Source organism: Bombina bombina, chromosome 10, assembly GCF_027579735.1.
Source record: "Bombina bombina isolate aBomBom1 chromosome 10, aBomBom1.pri, whole genome shotgun sequence".
In the NCBI taxonomy this organism is placed as follows: Eukaryota; Metazoa; Chordata; class Amphibia; order Anura; family Bombinatoridae; genus Bombina; species Bombina bombina.
In genome coordinates, this window is record NC_069508.1 from 47,071,472 (window position 1) to 47,096,153 (window position 24,682).

A 24,682-nucleotide genomic window follows, 5' to 3' on the forward strand; every position below is an offset into this window, starting at 1 on the left:
GTACCATTAAATTATATACGGCGAGATTTAAAGTTTTGGGTTAGAAGGGGTGCGTTAGCTACGCGTGTTTTTTCCCCCCGCACCTTTTAAACAACGCTGGTATTTAGAGTTCTCTGAAGGGCTGCGTTAGGCTCCAAAAAGGGAGCGTATAGCATAATTTACCGCCACTTCAACTCAAATACCAGCGTTGCTTATGGACGCGGCCAGCTTCAAAAACGTGCTTGTGCACAATATCCCCATAGGAAACAATGGGGCCGTTTGAGCTGAAAAAAAACCTAACACCTGCAAAAAAGCAGCGTTCAGCTCCTAATGCAGCCCCATTGTTTCCTATGGGGAAACACTTCCTAAGTCTGCACCTAACACCCTAACATGTACCCCGAGTCTAAACACCCCTAACCTTACACTTATTAACCCTCTAATCTGCCGCCCCCGCTATCGCTGACCCCTGCATTTTATTATTAACCCCTAATCTGCCGCTCCGTACACTGCCGCAGCCTACATTATAGCTATGTACCCCTAACATCGCCGACCCCTATATTATATTTATTAACCCCTAATCTGCCCCCCCCCAACGTCGCCGCTACCTAACTACACTTATTAACCCCTAATCTGCCGACCGGACCTCGCCGCCACTATAATAAATGTATTAACCCCTAAACCGCCTCACTCCCGCCTCAAAAACCCTATAATAAATAGTATTAACCCCTAATCTGCCCTCCCTAACATCGCCGACACCTAACTTCAAGTATTAATCCCTAATCTGCCGACTGGACCTCGCCGCTACTCTAATAAATGTATTAACACCTAAAGCTAAGTCTAACCCTAACACTAACACCCCCCTAAGTTAAATTTAATTTAAATCTAACGAAATAAAATAAATCTTATTAAATAAATTAATCCTATTTAAAGCTAAATACTTACCTGTAAAAAAAAACCTAATATAGCTACAATATAACAAATAATTATATTGTAGCTATTTTAGCATTTATATTTATTTTACAGGCAACTTTGTATTTATTTTAACTAGGTACAATAGCTATTAAATAGTTAATAACTATTTAATAGCTACCTAGTTAAAATAAGTACAAAATTACCTGTAAAATAAATCCTAACCTAAGTTACAATTACATGATTGGCTGATTGGCTGATTTTTCCTACCTTAATTCCAATTGCCTGATAGAATCCTATCAGCCAATCGGAATTCGAGGGACGCCATCTTGGATGACGTCACTTAAAGGAACCTTCATTCGTCGGGAGGCTGCTTCAAGATGGTCTCGCTCCGCACCGGATGGATGAAGATAGAAGACGCCGCCTGGATGAACATGTCTACCGGTCCGGATGTCCTCTTCTTGCCGGATAGGATGAAGACTTCGGACCCTCTTCTGGACCTCTTCTTGCCGGATAGGATGAAGACTTTGGACCCTCTTCTGGACGGATCGGTGATACCCGGCGTGGTGAAGATAAGGTAGGGAGATCTTCAGGGGCTTAGTGTTAGGTTTTTTAAGGGGTGTTGGGGTTAGATTAGGGGTATGTGGGTGGTGGGTTGTAAATGTAAATGCAAAAGAGCTGTTTTCTTTGGGGCATGCCCCGCAAAAGGCCCTTTTAAGCGCTGGTAAGGTAATAGAGCTGTTAACTTTTTATTTTAGAATAGGGTAGGGCATTTTTTTATTTTGGGGGGCTTTGTTATTTTTTTAGGGGGCTTAGAGTAGGTGTAATTAGTTTAAAATTCTTGTAATCTTTTTTTATTTTTTGTAATTTAATGTTTGTTTTTTTTGTAATTTAGTTTAGTTGATTTAATTGTAGATAATTGTAGATAGTTAAGTTAATTTATTGATAGTGTAGTGTTAGGTTTAATTGTAACTTAGGTTAGGATTTATTTTACAGGTAATTTTGTACTTATTTTAACTAGGTAGCTATTAAATAGTTATTAACTATTTAATAGCTATTGTACCGAGTTAAAATAAATACAAAGTTGCCTGTAAAATAAATATAAATCTTAAAATAGCTACAATATAATTATTCATTATATTGTAGCTATATTAGGGTTTATTTTACAGGTAAGTATTTAGCTTTAAATAGGATTAATTTATTTAATAAGATTTATTTTATTTCGTTAGATTTAAATTATATTTAATTTAGGGGGGTGTTAGTGTTAGGGGTTAATAAGTGTAGTTAGGTAGCGGCGACTTTGGGGGGGTCAGATTAGGGGTTAATAAATATTATGTAGGTGTCGGCGATGTTAGGGGCAGCAGATTAGGGGTACATAGGTATAATGTAGGTTGCGGCGGTGTGCGGTCGGCAGATTAGGGGTTACAAATTTTTATTAGAGTGGCGGCGATGTGGGGGGACCTCGGTTTAGGGGTACATAGGTAGTTTATGGGTGTTAGTGTACTTTAGAGTACAGTAGTTAAGAGCTTTATGAACCGGCGTTAGCCCATAAAGCTCTTAACTCCTGACTTTTTTCTGCGGCTGGAGTCTTGTCGTTAGAGTTCTAACGCTCACTTCAGCCAAGACTCTAAATACCAGCGTTAGAAAGATCCCATTGAAAAGATTGACGTAAGGGGATCTGCGCTATGGAAAAGTCGCGGATGGAAAGTGAGCGTTAGACCCTTTCCTGACTGACTCTAAATACCAGCGGGCGGCCAAAACCAGCGTTAGGACCCCTTAACGCTGGTTTGGACGGCTAACGCAGAACTCTAAATCTAGGCGATAGTGATTCTTGTAGCTAACTCAGTTGATAAACTTTTTTGCAGGATTGTAGTCTACTTCTATGATTTATTATTGCATTGTCTGTTACTAGGAAATAGGTTTATTAATGGTATCTTCACACTTGTCACATTATTCTGACATAGCACCACAATTATTTTACTATTGGCGATTACATGTTCCTGTAGTTTGCTTTATTATTGGTTCACTATTGCTAATAGATTGCATTTTCACTTATAATTTACAACTGGCATTGTCTTATCCTAAACATACTTTGGGAATAGATTGAAAGAGTTTAATCCAGTCTGCTATCAACTGCTTCTTCTACTACTATTACTGTAGGCCAAAAGAGAAAGAGTCGCACACTATTTCTTTTTTTAAGCATTGTCAGTAAAACCAGTGTGAGACTCTAGCTCTTTTGGACTACAGTATTTGCGATTGTTCCACCACTGAATTTGGAACCGCTGCATTATGGGCTTTATAGTTCCCCTCTCTTCTAGTCCTGGATTAAGATTGTGTGTGCAGCAGCTACACACATGTTACAAATACTATTAAACATTATTGCTGTTTTGTGGGAACTATTATCATGACCGGAGTTAATATTGTGAGGTATTTGTTTTTAGGGTAGGATTTAGTCATCATTTTTGTCAGGATGGAGAATATCAGGACTATTATTTCTTTGTGGTAGGCTTTCCTGGTGGATGTATGTTTTTTATCAATAAGATGGGGCTTAATATTAGTGCCTATGTCTTATCAACATGTACATTTAACTTCTATAGTGATCGGAAAGGATCAAGAAGCATGCTATATCTAACTTTTCCTGCAGACCACAGCACACCTTGGTAAATGATTTTTCAGAGGTATAAAAAAACGTACTGGACCAGATGTAAAATCTTACAAATAAAAATTAAAAGTTTTGCTCGTGAGCGAAACCCGATGCAAGCTAACCAAAGAACTTCCGAAATAATGACTGCATTAACTTTTTCACCCCATAGACTTCAGGGCAAATAAAAATAAAAAATTTAACACCTATCACTCGCGCACTAACCCAACCGCATTTAACCAAGTGCGCTCAACCATACGTGAGTTATGAATATTTTACATTCCAATGTTCAACACATAGAAGATGTTCTATTTGCTTTTAAATAAATATATATATATATATATATACACAGTATATATACATATATAAATTTAAAATTATTTTTGTAAAATATATATCTATACCTATATATAGAGCTAAAGGACAAAACACTCTCTAGTCTTATCAAGTGTACAACACAATTCGAGGTGTTCACCCCTTCATCAGACCAAAATTCATAATTCATTAACATTATGGTGGAGATAAAAATCAATACAACATTTTTGCATAGGAAATTAGCACATCTAGGCAAGTTTCCTGCGTGGAGTTTTACTGGGGAAAAGCAAGCGGGGAACTTGCCTAGATGTGCTAATTTCCTATGCAAACATTTTGTATTGATTTATATATATATATTTTTATATATATATATATATATATATATATATATATATATATATATATATATAGTTATAAAGAGTATTCAGCACCTCTAAGTGAGACAAAATAGAACCCAATAATCGAAAGAACAGTGAGGCTGATGAAATACGTTTAAAACGTCACCTTTATTTGGACTCCGTGAGTAAAAAGACAAAGGCACAGTACACAGACCTGACTACCGAGCGGTAGTCAGGTCTGTGTACTGTGCCTTTGTCTTTTTACTCACGGAGTCCAAATAAAGTTGAAGTTTTAAACGTATTTCATCAGCCTCACTGTTCTTTCGATTAATGGGTTCTATTTTGTCTCACTTAGAGGTGCTGAATACTCTTTGTCTACTTATTGCTCTAATCGAGGGCTTAGCAGGGGAGCCCTTCCCAACACCTGTGAGACAAGCCGGGATGCTGCTGTGAACTCAGGCAGTGTCTGTAACTGTTGCAACTGACTGCACTACTAAAGAGTGAATACAACAGTTCCGTTTTCCTGGATCTCATCGAATATTGGATATCATTCTCAGAATCAAGTGAGTTTGTTACATATTTCATATTTGCTAGAATTATCTGGCTTAAGTTTATTTATTTCCAACGATGAGTCTTGCGAATGTAAGGGGTTAACGGATCATGCAACCAGCTGCTACAGTATAACACAGGTCTATCACAATTGTTTCGTAATTGGATATAGCGATACATTTTTTCAGCCAGTACTTATTGATACATTGTGCTGTCTATTCAACATTGCTTCTTGCTTTTGATCCTTATATTGAATTACACAGTCCAAGTTGTTTGTTCGAGTATATATAGTTATATACAGATGTGTTTTTACAGAAGGAGGCGCTGGATCACCAAGGATCTCCAACAGTTCACTGAGATATGGTCCAAAACTTTTTCAGAAATTCATCTGGGAGTTTGAGCTCCTAATTTTGATTAAGAAGATTGCACTTAAATGTTGAATCCATACACCATATAACAAAGTGTAGATACTCACAGCATATATTGGAATGAACGGCTCCTTATGTGTTCAAAGAAAACTTCACCAGCTTTTACATATAAAAGCATTTTTATTTGCCCAACGCGTTTTAAGGTTGCAACTATGATAGCGCCCATTAAAATCCAAGAGGGTGGCGGAGCCAACAGCCAAACAGGGAAGACGCACTTCACAGAGCTACTGTAGCTTTTTCTATAATATAACAGCTAATTCAGACTAATCCCACACAATTTGCCCCAAAACCAGTCTTGAACAATCAGGTTAACCCTAGCAACATTCGGAGATCCTTCCGCACTACGTCCGTGATGGACACCTTTGCCGACCACCGTCGCCAGGCAGGAAACATCCAGGCTTCTGCGGCCTCCATAAATTTGACCCTAATGGACCGGTTGGAGCTACGATACTGATCCTAAGTACTGAGCGACAGCAGGACAACAGCCATTTCACACCAAGGGCAGTATTGAGCCCAAATACAGATGCCATCACGGACCTCATCAGGAAACGTGGCCTGTCCCCCGGGGATGGCCTGGCAGATCATATAGCTACTTCACGCTGCTAAAAAGCAAACGGCATAGTGAAACACACTGATGCAGGGGTAAGCAATTGACTTTGACTCATAAATCATTGGGCAGACCTTACTGACGTTGCTTATATATATCAGTGGCGTGAATAACCAGGCTGTCAGGCCTTGCCCATTCTATACACCTCAATATCTTCAGCTAACCATCATAGGGAACCTGTGCTGTCCTTTAAGTGCTCACTTTATACCTTTGAAGCCTATCATAGTCTAACGGCTGGTCTATACTAGTTCAACAGTGCATCCCATATACATATAACCATAATAAAAATGGAACTTGCAGCTATACAACTACTAAAGGAGCTTGAGGCAACTCTACACACTCATTTTACTGAGCTTCAGGAAGTGTTCGCAGAAGAATGGTGCTCTCTGAGAGAAACTTGTAGCTCATTGATTAATAGACCACAGTCTCTAGTGGAGCCCCTAACAGTCTGCCACCTGCCTCCTATATGGGAGCCTTCTATTTCAGCTAACACCTGTCGATGTTGTGTTTCTAAGGAACAGATTATACCTGATAGAGCTGTGCTCATACTACGTGAGGAATTTGAAGCCCTGTATGACCCTGAGGAAATGTTGATCATCTTGGAAAGCGCAACTCCCATAAAAGATATTGGAGAGCATAGAACTGACATTCTGTCCGGTGAACTCGTCACTCAGCTCCATATGCCGTTTATAGGCACCATACATCTTCAACGTGAGAATGAGTGTTCAGTGGAACTGCTATAAAACCTCCAACTATGACACTTCTCCTGCCTAAAATAACACTACTCTAGAATACCAACAAGCTGGGGATGCCAGTAAATTGAATCATGGCAGGGCATCCCTTCATAGCAGCAGGTCCACACCTATGAATATCTCCCTCAAAAAAAATGTTTGGCACTGATCCTAAACATCCATCGAGCCGGGGTGGGCTAGTAGATTACTCTTTTTGACTCAAGTACATAACTGTAGCTAGTCTGTGTTTGTGTTTTACTAAGTTACCATAATAATTTCACAAGTACTTTTATCATATATTTAGAGGTCTATGATGGTTATGAAAGTTAACTAGCTTACAGTTTTATGGGTATAAGCAGGAGTTTATTATGACAAGCTAAGTTGTGGGTATTGTTGCAGTCTATATTAACCACACTGTACTTTATCACAACTCAAACACTGCTGTCTTGACTTCCGGGTCGATACATGAGGGTCCATGGACTTTAGTATATCATGCAGTCACCCTGTAATTACCCTGCTGGGCTAAAATACATGTTTATGGCTAAAAATATTCATATGCCCTTGCTGAATGTTATTAATATACTCTAGTGTCAGATAACCACTAAACTTGTCTGCATATTTTTATACTTAGTGTTACTGAATATCAGTACGAAGTACTCTAACCTGTCTTATCTGATTTATGTAGACTATCTTCACCTAAGTTAGACCGGAGTAAACTCCATTGATAAGTGGGCCTAATAGTAATGATGTACCTTCCTCATGTTGTTGTTTGTTTGTTTTTTAAATTCAGAGTTAGACTGTGACAAACCAATATTTAATATTGGTCACCACCAGGTTTCTTAATGGGTCTCAATACGCTATAAGTTTGCCCCTTTGATGTCTATACTCGCACAGACGAAAGCCATATAACCTTTATGCTTCCTTGGGATATGGGTGCAAAGGTGTTTAATTTATTTAAAGGGGCAGTAAACCTAGAAAATGTTATATAATTCTGCACATAGTGCAGAATTATATAACATTATCTTAGCCAAACTTTATGCAACATAATATTGCCAGTGAAATTTGATTAAAAAAAGAGGGTTTTTCCGACTGCCGCTCTTGCTCTACTGAGCGGGTCTGGTTTTCCCCCTGAGCGCACCTGGGAAGCTGTCTAGTCACAGCCCGGCCCAATCGTGCCATTACACTGAATGTTGCATAAAGTTTGGCTAAGATAATGTTATATAATTCTGCACTATGTGCAGAATTATATAACATTATTTTCTAGGTTTGCGCCCCTTTACGGTTGCCCAGTCTGTTTACCGGGTAGACACAATAGTTAAGCTATATGTTTATATGCTTTGTTACTTACAGTAGGTTAGCCTATCTTGTTTACATGTTGCACATTAAAGTTTATGAATCGCAATGTTAACTTATGCCATACTAGTTAGTACTCTTTATGGGGCCACTCTACACTAGGGCACCATAGATTGTATCATTATGGTGTGTAAGTCCTACGCAAGAGTTGCAGCTATATTATGTACTCTTTCATGTAGTAAATACTGATGTGCACTCTTCTAGATAGTAGGAAGGGGTTTTCTCTTCTATTGAGATATTTTAGGATTTGTTGCTGCTATGTACTCATAGAGCAAGGGCTTCTTTTACTTTTCTCCCTCAGCCGACGAGGGTGGGAAGGATCTTATGCAACCGCCTGAAGCAATATTGTTTAGCTCTAAATACCTCACCCAGTAAATAACACACAATACCTGACATAGATTCAATGTTGTTGGCTATACCAGAGGTGTGGATATGTACACTGAATGAGACTATAACTTAGCCTTGTTACACTCAAGCTGATTCATGTGCCCACATGTTGTGTACTATGGTGTAGAGTCCCTATATCGACATTAACAGATGCATGTTATGCCTATAATAAGCGTTACAGACTAATTACTAGAAGCTAACCATATATGTTACACTGCAGACTAGGTCATTGTTATGTTTTTGCACTTGGTCCCAAATCCCTATAACTCCCCACATGTTGCAAAGTTCATTTTCACAGCTTTAAAAAAAAAAAAAAAAAAAAAGTGGCACCACCACTATTTAGTGTGTTGTATGGTCTGTATCTCACGGGTTCTGCTCGTTTTCCATCCTTGTAACCTACACATTACAACTCATTTGGCTTTATATAACATATTGTGTAAGATTGCTTTTTGAAGTTCCCTAACAGCATAAAGCTTATGAGAAATAGTCCTCCTCCCCCCCCCCCATAGCTTCAAACAGTGTTTAACCATTGAATATTATTTCCTACATTCATATTTACTAAGTGTATCTGGACCCACTAGGGTCTTAGATGTGATTACCATACTTCACCAGTTTTGCCTAAATCACTTGGCCCATAAGAGGCCAGCTAAGTAGTCACCCATTTAAGTTTGTAAAATCACAAAATAGAGGTTTCAGAAGCTTTTACTGGGTCAGCCATCTTGTCTTTTACTCTTATCACTGTAACGTGTGTTATGGAAATGTTGTCATTATTGTTTTAAGCAAATGTATTGCATTTTGTTTCTTTGCAAAACCTCAATAAAAGATTATTTTAAAAAAAAAAAAATCCAATAAAGATCGAATTAATGATATCCTATCATTTGTCATAGCTTATATTGACGTACATGGTCAATGATTAATCTGTTTTTTTAACATATAGTCGTTTTTTGTAAACCCATCTATTAATAATAATCTCCATAATGATAACTGGGAACCTGGTGACATAGACATTATAATATTGTTGATTTATACATATCTTAAGTGCAAGCTTCAAAACTGACATCTTGTACCCCAAGTCAAGGCTATTCTTATGACAATGTTCATTAAAATCCAATAGAGATCACATTAACCACATTTTCTTTCTTTTTTTCCAATTGTCCCTTAGTTTATATCGGGGTACATAGCTGATGATAAATCTATATTGTTTACAATGGGACGTTTCAGATTGGACAAAAATTAACATGTGATCACCGAACACAAAAGCGGACGTGTTTGGAAACCGACATAGAATGTACGGCTCGAAAGGGAACTACAATAGTTCAACGTTAAGGATTGGCTTAGACCGGTTTGAATATATAGAAGACGATTGGTCGCTTATATATAATTAAAGTTAATATAATATTTCTGATCCTTACCATATAGCGATAAATCATATACATATTTTATATTGTTAAATAAGCTACTAGTAACTTTTTATCATGTTAACTACACCATATAAATGTTTAGTTTATTTTTTAGGTTCGATTTTAGTTTTAATTAGTGTAAACCCGACCTCAGCCAATGAGGTAACCGGTAGCGTCTTTGACTGTGTATTTAAGACCACCTGTGTTGCAACAAGGTATGCTTGGTTTGTAAAACACTTTTTTATCTGTGATTGCTTTTGAAACGCGTTGGGAAAATAAAACTGCTTTTATATGTAAAAGTTGGTGAAGTTTTCTTTGAACACATAAAGAGTCGTTCATTCCAATATATGCTGTGAGTATCTACACTTTATTATATGGTGTATGGATGCAACATTTCAGAGCAATCTTCTTAATCAAAATTAGGAGCTCAAACTCCCAGATGAATTTCTGAAAAGGTTTTGGACCATATCTCAGTGAACTGTCGGGATCCTTGGTGTAAAAACATATTGATTCAACAGGCTTCGGGAGAGACTGTGGGAAGGCAGCGGTTCTAACACTAAAGGGGAGTAACAATCCATATTATATACTTTCATTGTTTTTAATATACAGATATATATAGGAATATATATTTACACATACATAGAACATTTTCCTCTTTGTGCAGAACATTGGACTGTAGAACAATTACAGTAAAAACATATTATTAAATATTGATTAAAAATGATTATTATTCTTTTATATACACATATAAATACATATATAAAACACGTGTATATATAAATATATATATATATAAACACACACACACACATATATATATATAAATATATATTCATCCAAAAGTAAAAAGCACTCACCGGGTCTTGACAGTAACAGCAAAGTTTAATATGTGACGTTTCGGGGTTGCCCCCGTCTTCAGACAACTTATTACAGATAGAAAATAAAACCGGTCCTATTTACATTGATCTAGATGTTGATGGGATGTGTATGATTGATGTTTTCATTACATAATTTCATTATTTCAACTGCTGATTGTGATATATTTTTCTACTGCTATGCACACTGCTGTCATTGTAATTTTAATGTATTTATAAACTGTCGAGAGGCGTCCTGGTTGCCATGACAACTGATGACGCAGTGGTACACGGCGCGGCTGTCTGACTTCCGGAACGCCACCGACAGGGCTGCACTTGGGAGCGGTTATGAATATAAAGGGTGAGTTTTATTTTCTATCTGTAATAAGTTGTCTGAAGACGGGGGCAACCCCGAAACGTCACATATTTAACTTTGCTGTTACTGTCAAGACCCGATGAGTGCTTTTTACTTTTGGATGAATGTGCTATATTTTCAAAGCACCCCGGGCAGGCTGGACTGATTCTGATGGGAACTGTGTTACTGTGAGTGCTTTACCTCTCTGGATTGTATATGTATATATATATATATATATATATAAACATATACATGCATATTTAATTTAGACATGTATGTGTATATATATATATCATAGCCCTTTGCAGTTAAACGCCTTGTCATATACCTTTTAACCCATATAACTTTTTTTATAATATTTAAATGTATAATTTTTATTAGATAGTGTATATATGAGAGTAGCATGCCAGTGACCAAGGGCTAGGGGAAGGCCCGAAACATGTTTGGCACTCAAATATCTGTCCAGACTTTGGATGTATGTCATTGATTGTATGGCTTTTTTGTATTTTTAATTGTTCCCATTAATAAAACACTTTTTTTACTTTTACCTTGATGTCCATTGAATGGGAGGTGCGGACATACCTGGATTGTATATGAGAGTAAATGTATCTTTTTAATGTATTTATGTTATGTTTAGTGCAGTTGCGGTTGCTTTCAACTTGTAAGACGCGCACAAGTTAGCATGCCACTTGTTATCTAGCCCGCTATATTTAGGTATTAAATTCATTCTTTATATCTTAAAAGCTGTAGTTTAGCAGCTGAGGATGCATATTACACAATTTAGAACTTGCATATATGTAGCTGCTACATATACTGTATGTAGGTATTTATGAGGGATGATATATACTATAGCCAAAGGCACCTTACCTTCCTCCTCCCGTGCTACGATTGGACAGTTGTCCTTTGCTCCCAGAAGCTGTTGGCCTTCCAGCTTTAGGGACATAGTTTCCACCTCTTGTATTAGAAGCTGTCTTTGGCACAGTTGCTGGAATTTAAAGGGACAGTCAAGTCAAAATTAAACTTTCATGATTCAGATAGGGCATGTAGTTTTAAACAACTTTTCAATGTACTTTTATCATCAAATTTACTTTGTTCTCTTGGAATTCTATGTTGAAAGCTAAACCTAGGTAGGCTCATATGCTAATTTCTAATCCCTTGAATGCTGCCTCTTATCTCAGTGCATTTTGACAGTTTTTCACAGATAAACAGCGCTAGTTCATATGAGCTATATAGATAACATTGTTCTCACTCCCCTGGAGTTATTTATGACAGCACTGATTGGCTAAAATGCAAAGGTGGACACATTAGTGTAAATAAATATATATATATATATATATATATATATATATATATATATAAAACAAAAAACAGAGAAAAACAGATTAAAGGCCCACTAAATACAGTAGATTGCATAATCAGCAAGTACAATACATAATAAAAAGACAATACAACACTCTGAATTTTAAATTAACAGTAGATTTGTACAGTGTATACATATATGAGTATGTGATTGGCTGATGAATGTCACATGATACAGAGGGCCGTCAAATTGAAGTACATTTGTAAATTTGTCAGAAAGAAATTACTGCTTATTTCAAATTCTGAGTAGGTGTTATTGCATTGTATTTTTATTATACAGTTTAATATGAAAATCTACTGTATGTAATGGTCAATTAAACAGCAACAATTTCCTTTTTAAATGCAAAAAAGAACATCATCTGTACATGTTTAAATAATCCTCTTTCATATCCATGGCCTTTTTATTTTTATTGTAATGTGCCATTAAAGGGACAGTTATTACTGTTTTTAATTGGCATATGCACATATGCTGTGAGTTCTCTGTGCACCAGCATTCAAGCGCTGAGATATGTATCATACAAGCCACTGCTGACTCTCTGAGAAGGTCTGGTGTTTGAATACTGGCGCACAGGCTCTCACAGCATATGTGCATATGCCATTGAAACACAGCAATATATTGGAAAAATACTTATGTTTAAAACTGAAATGCCCCCATGCACATTTCAAGTTTTCCTTTTTTTTACCCTTTTAAGGAAGGAATTAACTAGTTAAATGAAAATGTGAGCCTCATAAATTGTCGATACAGTAAAATAAAAACTACCACGAGTCCAAAGAACCCCTGAGGTAACAATACCATCTTTACCAATGGCGTCCATACTATAAAAACAAGCAAGGATGTGTTCTTAGTACTCTAAAACAAAAATAATCCACTTCATTAATGAATAGTTAAATATAAGAAATTAAAGGGACAGTCAAGTTAAAAAAAAAACGTTCATGATTTAAATAGGGAATATAATTTAAACATCTTTCCAATTTACTTTTATCACCAATTTTGCTTTGTTCTCTTCCTATTCTTAGTTGAAAGCTAAACCTAGGAGGTTCAGATGCTAATTTCTTAGACCTTGAAGACTGCCTCTAATCTGAATGCATTTTGACCACTAGAGGGCATTAGTTCATGTGTTTCATGTAGATAAAATTGAGCTCATGCACGTGAAGTTACCCTGGAGTGAGCAGTGATTGGCTAAAATGCAAGTTTGTCAAAAGAACTGAAATAAGGAGGCAGTTTGCAGAGGCTTAGATACAAGGTAATCACAGAGGCAAAAAGTGCATTTCTATAACAGTGTTGGTTATGCAAAACTGGGAAATGGGTATTAAGGGATTATCTTTCTTTTTAAACAACAAAAATTCTGGTGTTGACTGTCCCTTTAATAGACTTTCAAATGTTCCAATTTTTTTTCTAACAAATTTTAAAATTTCCTTTTGTTTCCCTACATCCTGTATCATATGATAGCCATCTGCTAATTACAGACTCATATACATACACACTGTGAACTCTTGCACATTCTCAGTCGCAGCTGGTGCCTCATAAAGTGTGCATATAAATAAAGACTGTGTTCAATTGGATAATAGAAGTACATTCAATTTTTTTTTTTTACAATTGCAATTTCAAGCTGAATCATGAAAGTTTAATTTTGAATAAAGTGTCCCTTTAATCGTTTTAAGGGGAATTCAGTTTGAGTTGTATGTACTTTTTAACTGAAATATGACAAATTTCACAGTAATATTAATGTATAAGGTCTCAGAAAAAAGTTTTTTTTATACATTTTTTGATGATTTAGCAAGTCAGATGTGTTTTATTACCTTGCTTGATCTTTATGAGATCTTTTTGGATGCGTTTCTGCTCCTTAGTCATGCTATTGACATGATACATTTGAGCTGCCTCTAACTCTTGAAGCCCATTGTTTAGTCTGATTTCTTGGCGTTTAACCCCTCGTCTCTCAGCCTCCCACTGCTTGTCTGCATTGCTACCAAGGAGTCTTGAGCGCTGCATTGCTTCAGTGTTCTGTGGACAATCAGAAAATAAGTTATTTCTGTATAGCTTAGGACAAAATCACCCACAATATCGCAAATAGGAATTTCTTTAAATGTAAAACAGTCTATACTTAAAGGGACACTGAACCCAAATTTTTTATTTTGTGATTCAGATAGAGCAGGCAATTTTAAGCAACTTTCTAATTTACTCCTATTATCAAATTTTCTTCATTCTCTTGCTATCTTTATTTGAAATGCAAGAATGTAAGTTTAGATGCCGGACCATTTTTGGTGAACAACCTGGGTTGTCCTTACTGATTGGTGGATAAATTCATCCACCAATAAAAAAAGTGCTGTCCAGAGTTCTAAACCAAACAAAAAGCTAAGATGCCTTCTTTTTCAAATAAAGATAGCAAGAGAACGAAGAAAAATTGATAATAGGAGTAAATTAGAAAGTTGCTTAAAATTGTATGCTCTATCTGAATCAAGAAAGAAAAAAAATTGGGTTCAGTGTCCCTTTAAGCAATGCACAACATAACTAATTTTATACTATGGTTAACGTTTATGACTGTTCACTTCTGCCCATGAATACAACTGTACCGAGTGTGACCCATTAAAGACATACAAATATTTATGCAAAAACATAGTATACAGGTGTTTATTTATGTTTCTTTTTCTAAACCATTCCAATCCATTAGAAGAGCAATTGGTTGGATTGACAGAGATCTTGAACTCTCCCACATTTTGCAGCATATACTTGATTTAAAAGCACTGTCCTACTCTCCCTCTTGTCACAATTCTTTCCCTATAAATGTCCCAATTTCTCAAAAGAACCCAGTCCCTGCCTGTGTCATGACCTGCTTCTCCTGCATCACATCACAACCGGACTTGGATCAACCCTGCTGACATGGTTTACCATGATCAGAGAGAAGAGGTAAAAGGGCAGTGATCAGACCTTGGATAATAATCATGTCCCCTGCAGTTGCTATCAGCTATATGCTCATATTAGACTTGTGGCTATTTAACCCATGCCAATTTTATGCCAACTTCAGATCTCAAAGCAGACACATGGTCCTGTTGCCTCTGTCAGTTATATGCATACACAAAAAAGAAAATATAGAGACGCACTCAGCTGAGACAGAACAAAGGCTGCAAAATAGTCTGTGCTTGTCCACAAGGCCAGTACCACTTAGGATGCGGTCTCTTTTAGCTCACTATGGGCCAAATTATGAGTGGCGCTCTAACAGTTACGCTTGAGTGAAATTGGGTTTATCGCTGGTGTTTGCTCGTCGGATGTAGCACTCAAATTAAAAATTTAAAGTAAATGCAATTGCTTGAGCACAATTGAAGTTAACTCGCATTGGGTTAGCGCACAAGCAAAATCTTTTTACTTTCAACTAGTAATACAAGTGCTACCTAATGCATGCAAAAACCTTTCTTGTAGCACAGTTAGCAACAATTGGGAGCGTTAAATACAGTTCCACTTGTAATCTGGCCCTATGTTTTTCACAGAGGAGAAATAACCTGTAGTACAATTGGCCTAAAATAAGCTACTCCCGGGTGGTAACCAGGCCATAGAACAAGCCACTGAGCTGTTGTTCTTTCCTGACAGATTGCTTCTCTTTTTGTATGTATTTGTATTATGGCCCTGGGGTGATCGAGGAAACTAGATGTGGACTTCTTGTTCAATGTGCTTTGAGTGCTATGGCTACACTTCACTGACGGGGCCCAAAGGAGGCCAAAACAATCGTCTGGGGTTCCCATTTCTCTTATTCAGAGGATAGTTGACTGGTATTTTGGGGCTGGAATCACCATAAAGTGGGAACAGAATGATATACTTTAGGAAAGTTCTCCTCTGTGAAAAGCACAATTGGGCTAAAAGAAGCTACTCCCAGGTGGTAACTGGGCAATAGAACAAGCCACTAAGCTGTTGTTCGTACCTGGAAAGATTGCTTCTCTTTCTGTATGTAGTTGTATGCTCACATCAGACTTTAGATCAAGCACATGACCCTAAAGCCCTTGTAAGTTAGATGCCCATATTATACCTCAGACAGACCCATGTCTCTGCAACCCTTGTCCGTTATGCAGATCATCAGACCTGAGATCAGACCCATGAACATGTAACCCTTGTCAGTTATAATATCAGCTATCAGATATGACCCATGGTCCTGTAACACCTGGCAGACCATGAGTCAGACATCTGGTCATTTAGTATTATGATTACATCAGATCCATAGTCATATAGCCCATGTAAGTTGTATGTCAATGTCAGACCTCAGATCAAGCACATGGTCCTGTAACACCTGGCAGACCATGAGTCAGACATCTGGTCACTTAGTATTATGATTACATCAGATCCATAGTCATATAGCCCATGTCAGTTGCATGTCAATGTCAGACCTCAGATCAAGCATATGGTCCTGTAAAACCTGGCAGACCTTGAGTCAGACATCTGGTCACTTAGTATTATGATTACATCAGATCCATAGCCATATAGCCCATGTCAGTTACATGTCAATGTCAGACCTCAGATCAAGCACATGGTCCTGTAACACCTGGCAGACCTCGAGTCAGACATCTGGTCATTTAGTATTATGATTACATCAGATCCATAGTCATATAGCCCATGTCAGTTGCATGTCAATGTCAGACCTCAGATCAAGCACATGGTCCTGTAACACCTGGCAGACCTCGAGTCAGACATCTGGTCAATTAGTATTATGATTACATCAGATCCATAGTCATATAGCCCATGTCAGTTGCATGTCAATGTCAGACCTCAGATCAAGCACATGGTCCTGTAACACCTGGCAGACCTCGAGTCAGACATCTGGTCAATTAGTATTATGATTACATCAGATCCATAGTCATATAGCCCATGTCAGTTACATGTCAATGTCAGACCTCAGATCAAGCACATGGTCCTGTAACACCTGGCAGACCTTGAGTCAGACATCTGGTCACTTAGTATTATGATTACATCAGATCCATAGTCATATAGCCCATGTCAGTTGCATGTCAATGTCAGACCTCAGATCAAGCACATGGTCCTGTAGCTCTTGTGTCAAGAGAACACTTGCCTTGTTTTGCGTGGTGATGAAGTCATTATGCATGAGTAATTCACAGAGTCCAGAAATAGGCCAGAGGGTCTAAATCAGAAATCAATCCAAGTAAGTCTCTCAGCTAGGGTTACCACCCAGGCCATGTTAACCTGGACAGTTATGACTTACACATGCTGCTGGGTGTGCAGAGAGTATCATGACTAGGGCTGTCCAACAGAACTATTCATATGCTATCCAGAGGCACAATACATGAATACTCTGATTAAGCACAGATGTGCCTATGTGAAACATGTTAATTGGCATGGTATTGACCAATGCCAACATTCAAATACCTAACATTGATTGAGCACTATACTACTTTGGAGCAGTTCTTTCTTTCTATATTCATATGCTATACAGAGGCACAATACAAGTTCCTCCCTGCACACCCTGCAGCATTTGTAACTTATAACTGTCCAGGTTAACATGGCCAAGGGTACTACTATCAGCAAGGGATAAATCCAGTAGCAGGTCCAGGTCATTTACCATAAAGACAGTCCATCAGCAGAGTACAGATAGGAGTAAGGCAATACCAGCGAGGGTCTTTCATGATTCAGATAGAGCATGTGATTTTAAACAACTTTCTAATTTACTTGTATTATCATTTTTTCTTTGTTCTTTTGGTATCTTTTGTTGAAAAACAGGGACTTATGCTTAGGAGCCGGCCAATTTTTGTAGCACTATAAGGCAGCAATTTTGCAAGATTGTTATATATAAGAGCAGCAGATGGCAGCACTATTTCCTACTAGGTATCTCTTCAACACAAAATATCATGGAAATAAAGCTAATTTGATAATAGAAGTAAACTGGAAACTGTTTTTAAATGTTATGCACTGTCTGAATTACAAAAATGTTTTGGGTTTCATATCCCTTTAATCCAAACATCACAACAAAAGGGATAAGGCAAAGGAAGAATCCTTGAAGATTAGCCAGGTTCAGGGATTCAAATTCAGAGAGCTAAAGTACACAAATGTCTCAGCACTGATTGCAAAAAACATAAAGGGTTTAAAGAGACAGGCTCCACCACTAATGTCTGAGCACTATTTAAAAATAACATGAAGGATTTAAAAGGACAGGTTCCTGACACCTTGTAAATTACTATATATGTCATTGTCACACCCCAGAGCAAATGTATGGCCCTGTAGCCCTTGTCAGTTATTTGCCCACATCAGACTTTAAATAGGACCCATGTAATTGTAGCCCATGTCAGTTAGATGCCTACATCAGACCTCAGGTCAGAAACATTGTCTTAAAGACCCTTTTATCTTATGCCCACAGCAAAACTCAGGTTAAGCTCATGGTCCTGAGTCCTGTTCGTTTAATGTCTACACCAGACCCTGAATCAAAGCCAATTAATTATGTGTCTATTTGTTTTTGGAGGTTCTTTTTACATATATGTAACTAGCAAGCTAAAATACCAGTCTTTCTCTGTTAAAGGGACACTTAAGTAAAAATTAAAATTTCATTATTCAGATAGAGCATGCAATTTTAAGCAACTTTCCAATTTACTTCCATTAAAATAATGGGCACATGTTTTTTTATATTTAAACTTTTTGAGTCACCAGCTCCTACTGAGCATGTGCAAGAATTCACAGAATAAGCGTATATGCATTTGTGATTGGCTGATTGCTATCACATGGTACAGGGGGAGTGAAAATATGCATAACTGAAAATTGTTAGAAAAAAAAATCTACTATTCATTTGAAGTTCAGACTAAGTGCTATTGCATTGTCTTTTTATCATGGATTTGTTGATTGTGCAAACCTACTGTGTTTACTGGTACTTTAAATACTAGATACCTAACAATCTTACATAATAAACATGAATACAAAGGCTCTATTTATGCAAGCAGTTAGAGGACAGACTTTTCTCTTGCCACACAACAAGCAGCAGTCATTAAGTCTCAAAAACTATCAAAATTACCCTGTGTCTGAATGTATCTAAGCAACATTACAATTCTGTAACTTTTACCAGTTTTATTTACACTTAAATTAAAATAATTCCTTACTGGGTAATGCATTGCATAATGATCAACTATTGTTGTTATATTCATATTGTGAAAGCAATGTCTTGCTGATTACAAAATAAGTTTCTTCTTGTTGACATAGTGGCATGGTTAATTATTTATAATGCAAATGCTAAAAATATTTTGCCTTCTCATAAAAAAACTGGCTTGTGTTTCAAATTATTTTTTTAGATTACTAATTATAAAATAATTTACATCAGTCAGAGATAATAGTATGTAATTATAAATATTCATATCCATCATTACAGATATATTCTACTATAGAATGTATTATTTCATAGGAAAATGTTAAAGGGACAGTCTACACCAGATTGTTTATTGTTTAAAAAGATAGATAATCCCTTAATTACTAATTCCCCAGTTTTGCATAACCAACACACTTATATAAATACACTTTTTACCTCTGTGATTACCTTGTAACTAAACCTCTGCAAACTGCCCCCTTATTTCAGTTCATTTGACAGACATCCATTTTAGCGAATCAGAGCTGGCTTACTGGAACTCCTCAAGCGTGAGCACAGTGTTATCTATATGACACACATGAACTATCACCCTCTAGTGGTGAAAAACTGTCAAAATGCACTGAGAGAAGAGGCAGCCTTCAAAGTCTTAGAAATTAGCATATGAACCTCCTAGGTTTAGCTTTCAACTAATAATACCAAGAGAACAAAGCAAAATTGGTGATAAAAGTAAATTGGAAAATTGTTTAAAATTATATTCTCTATCTGAATCATGAAAGTTTATTTTGGTCTAGACTGTCCCTTTAAAACACAGTATACCATAAGAAACAGCCTTATCACATGGCAATAATCTATAATCTGCTTTTATTAATTGATAAAAGGTCAAATACCCAGGTAGAAAAGCTTAGTCTCTAGGAAGATTTGCCCAACAGTGATAGAGATAGCAATGGTTGGAATATAGGTAGACACATCTCCAGCCTTTACAGCCTTCAATGACTGGAAGAGCCAGGGCCAGTGCTAGGATTTTTAGCCACACAGGTGAGGATACATTTTGCCACCCCACCTCCCCCCCATTACATACCATTCTAGTTAAAGGGATATGAACCCCAAATTTTTTAAAACATGACATTTTAAGCAACTTTCTAATTTTCAAACAGTGGTTGTGCTGCATAACAAATCAGACAGTGGTTGTGCTGCATAGCAAATCAGAAAGTGGTTGTGCTGCATAACAATTATATATATATATATATATATATATATATACACACACATACACACACATATACTGGATTTGTAGCACTGGAGGAATAGAGAAATTTTACATTGAGAAAGTTAATGTCCCAACAAAAGAAGGAAAGTTATGGATTACTGTTGTGGGTGGAAATTCACACACACACACACACTTACACACATACACATTTACACACATACACACACATTTACACACACTTACACACACACATTTACACACCTTTATACACACAAATGCACATATTCATCAACACATTTAGAGAAGGGCACTAGGACCATGTAACTTTAGAATGTACAACTTACTACAAACATTAAGATTCAGAAACCTCTCCCATTCATCCCCCCAGTATATGTTATCCTATTTAATACACTTGAAAAATCAAGTCAAATGATAAATGTGTGATTACATTATAGATCAGTTTCTTTCCTAGATTTAAATCCTTTTGAATTTGTCAGAGGCAATATGCATAGGGAGCCAATATAGATATATACGGATACGGTATAAATATAGGGTATCTAGAAAATCTAGCATCTAGACAGTGGCAACGAAGGGGTTAAATCCAATCACAACCAGTCACCTATTACTGTATAGAGATACTAAGAGCTCAGCAGTTATAATAAGACAACATAATACACTGGTAAAGGAATGAAGTTCTAAACACCAGCTGCATTTCATCATAGATTCTTTTGTAAGATTCTCTCTCATCATTTACTTATTTGCAAAATTAAACAAATTGATAAAATGTTATTAAATCAGATCATCCTTTTCATAGTTTCTAGGGTCCCTGACTGATGGCAGAGGGAATGTCACACTAGTCATTTGCAAGGTCCTGAAAAGGCATCATTGTCCAGTTCAGGTTGTGTCTGTACTTCTTGGCCTGAATGGAATGACTATTTCAAGTGTGCAACATTATGCTGCACTTGGGAAAGATGAAAGAAAAGGCTGACCGTCTCCTCCAAGAACTCTATAATTATAGATAATATCCTATTTCAAAGCAATTAGCTCAATCGGGTGTAACAAGGCACTTTGCTGTCAGCCAGTAACAATGCATTATGGTCGGTTATTTAAGCTTTAAGAAGTCAAGCAGACTCTCAGACTCTGAGCAGTGAACTGCCCAACAGAAATTTTGGCTGAGTCAGTAGCAGCCAGTGACCCTAGCAGAGGAGTCTGTGCACAACAACTCTGTCTCTATGAAATTCAGGAAAGTCATTATAGTATGCCTGCTCCGGCCCCCTCAGAGACCCCCACCATTCCTATCTCACTCCGTCGGTCGGTCTCTCTTCACTCGTCTCGTCTGCGGGCTGGACGGCAGCATCAGTCACACTCACCCGTAGCTCAGCTTTAGATGGTGCAGTGTGCTGTGTGTGAGAGAGCCAGATGTCACGTGGAGTCAGGCAGCTCATCCCGCTCCCGCACAATTTTCTCCCTCGCTCTCAGAGTGAGTCATTCTTCATAGCTAGTAGACAGCTGCTGCGGAATTGAGCTCCGCCTCCTCCACGCTCTGACTGACACCACACGCACGGGTGGCAAGCTCACATTCACATTCCTATCGGCAGCCTATAATAATAACTATAAGCAATAGCCGGGCCAGCCCAGCGGGACAGGAAGACTTTAGTAGACTAGACTAAGACTAGAAAACAGAGACAGATAGCAGCAGACAGACAGACAAATAGAAACATGTAGAGTAAAAGTGTTTTACAGTGGTTTCAGTTGTTTACTCTCTGCTAAACCTCATGGATGATAGGCATTTGCTACTAATATTTATTGATTGATAGATACTTCCTAGTAATGCTATTGGTTGATGGGCTCAGGAACAGCAGTGCACTACTGGGAGATATCTGATGATTGGTGGGTACACACATATGCCTCTTGTCATTGGCTCACCATATATGCTCCGCTAGTTCCCAGTAGTGCGGTGTTTAATACCTTTACAGGGTTTAAGCACACCGTTATAATCAAGCAACAGTGGGATAAAACAATAGAGCATTTCCTTTTTGCGCTTTTATATCAGTTTAAGCCCCATCAATTACATAAAAGATATAACTTGTTTTTTTACACTCAGATTGGGTAAACACAACAGCAACTATAAATAAATGTCATTTCTCTGGCTTTTTGCAGTGGTCAAAATTATTTATATAGATAAATCCAAAAACTATGTGATCCTAATATATGTGGTCTCTCTTTTTGTCACATTTGCATAGGCTCGTCCCTCTCAACCAGTGAACCAGAGGCATTTATCCTTATCAGTCAGTGAAGATTAGTAGAAAGTACAAAACCAATACTGCAGTATTAGTTTCTATATTATTTTTCTATTTAAATGTAAACAGCTTTTACTTTTTGTGCCGAAAAAAGACGTATTGATCAATTTGCCGCTATTATATACATGATAGAACATTTTTCAGTGCAACAGCCCTGTACTTCTCCGTCCCTCACAATTTCGGTTGTGCTTTTGTGCCAAATTGTTTGAAAAATAATACCAATTACTAATTTGATCTACAGGCTCACATCCTGGGGGTTTTGAGTTTTTTGTTAGAGCCTTACTATTCTATGTTTGACCTCCAAAGACGCGAGACAGCGATGGGAGCAACATTTGCTCCCTCCCATGTCTATGGAGATCAAAACCCTTACATAAATTGTATTTCCTTCTATCGCAGGTTCATTGATGACTCTTTATTTGATCCTGCACATCAGATCAAGAGCAGTAATTTGTAATCAATTGCAATACTTCTAGTTTGAAATTCACCCATAAATTTGACAGCAAACAAATGGTGGAGTGGGTTGTGGAGTAGAAACAACTATATATAGAAAACCAATATCACATAACACCCTCGTCCATGCTAGGAGTTGTCAACCCAAACATGTTCCCTTTGCTGTGGCCAAGGGACAGTTCATACAGATAAAAGGGAACTGCTCAAATAATGATTATCAGCTTGAGAAAGAAAAGCTCAAGCAGAGATTAGAGGATAGGGGCTACACTAAACATGTTGTGCAACAGGAAATAGTTGATAGTATCCCAAGGGATAAATTGCTACTTGTTAACCCAGGTGGTTAGCAAGTAGAATACAGAAGAAAGAGGGGAAGAGTATTACCTTTATTACCAACTACAGTAACCAGTAAGGGTAAAGGGGGGTTGCAGGTTTGCGTATAAAAATGGTTTCTCTATTGGTAATATTGTATTCCCAAGTATGTTGTGACAGAGCACCTCAGGAAGTTCTTGGTTGAATGTCAAAGGTACTTATCGTTGTGGAGACCCTAGATGTAAAGCATGTGATTTTCTAATACATGGCCGTAACTTCCAATCCTATGCCAGTAATCATGTATATGAGCCCTCTAGTTGCATTAATTACTTCACTACATTTGTGGTATATTTCATTTCTTGCACGCAGTGTAGACTGCAATACATAGGCATAACCACTAGGCACTTAAGAACAAGGATCAGAGAGCATCTTGGCAATATTCGTTTTCATGATGAAAGTTCAGCTCTTGCCACTTATTTTATTGCGTGCATAATAAAGATGTATCCTCTCTAAAATGGATGGCCATTAAACAGGTTTTTTAAAGCAAGGAGAAGAAGAGACACAGTTCACCTCCTGGAAAAAGGAAGGTGTTCTGGATCCACAAAATACAGACTAGGATCCCTAAGGGGTTGAACGCACAGTGCGATATTTTTACTTTTTGGTGATAAACAGATTGTGGTTATTTATAATTAAGTGACATATGAGTAAATAGGACAATAGTTCAATGTTTATATCATGGTAATAAAATATTATTGATGCCCCCTTATTTATATAATAACTTAGTATTGTATGATTGCTTATTGTGTTACATAATAGATATACAGGATTATGGATTTTCTGTCTGCCTCATTGTTTCATGTAAATATTGTATTAAAGGGACAATTAACACCAGAATTTTTGTTGTTTTAAAAGATAGATAATCCCTTAATTACCAATTCCCCAGTTTTGCATAACAAACACAGTTATAATTATACACGTTTTACCCCTGTAATTACCTTGTATCTAAGCCTCAGCAGACTGCCCCCTTATTTCAGTTCTTTTGACAGACTTGCATTTTAGCCAATCAGAGCTTACACCATGGTAAATTCACATGCATGAGCTCAATGTTATCTATATGAAACGTGAACAAATGCCCTCTAGTGGTGAAAAA

The 24,682-nt window shown here is 37.3% G+C and overlaps 2 protein-coding genes across 2 annotated transcripts in view; one reads left to right on the top strand and one right to left on the bottom strand.

Moving 5' to 3' along the window:
* The window catches only part of LOC128641413 (putative ferric-chelate reductase 1), a 258,303-nt gene that overhangs the window by 36,144 nt on the left and 197,477 nt on the right, over positions 1 to 24,682 (top strand). The window lies entirely within an intron of this gene.
* LOC128640701 (coiled-coil domain-containing protein 190-like) overlaps positions 1 to 24,682 on the bottom strand; it is a 35,719-nt gene that overhangs the window by 7,698 nt on the left and 3,339 nt on the right. Inside the window, exons 2-3 of the mRNA XM_053693129.1 lie at positions 14,006 to 14,207; positions 11,714 to 11,831 (exon numbers count right to left, since the gene is read on the bottom strand). Of these exons, the coding sequence (XP_053549104.1) occupies positions 11,714 to 11,831; positions 14,006 to 14,195 (308 nt within the window). The 5' untranslated portion in view covers positions 14,196 to 14,207. The remainder of the gene's footprint in view (positions 1 to 11,713; positions 11,832 to 14,005; positions 14,208 to 24,682) is intronic.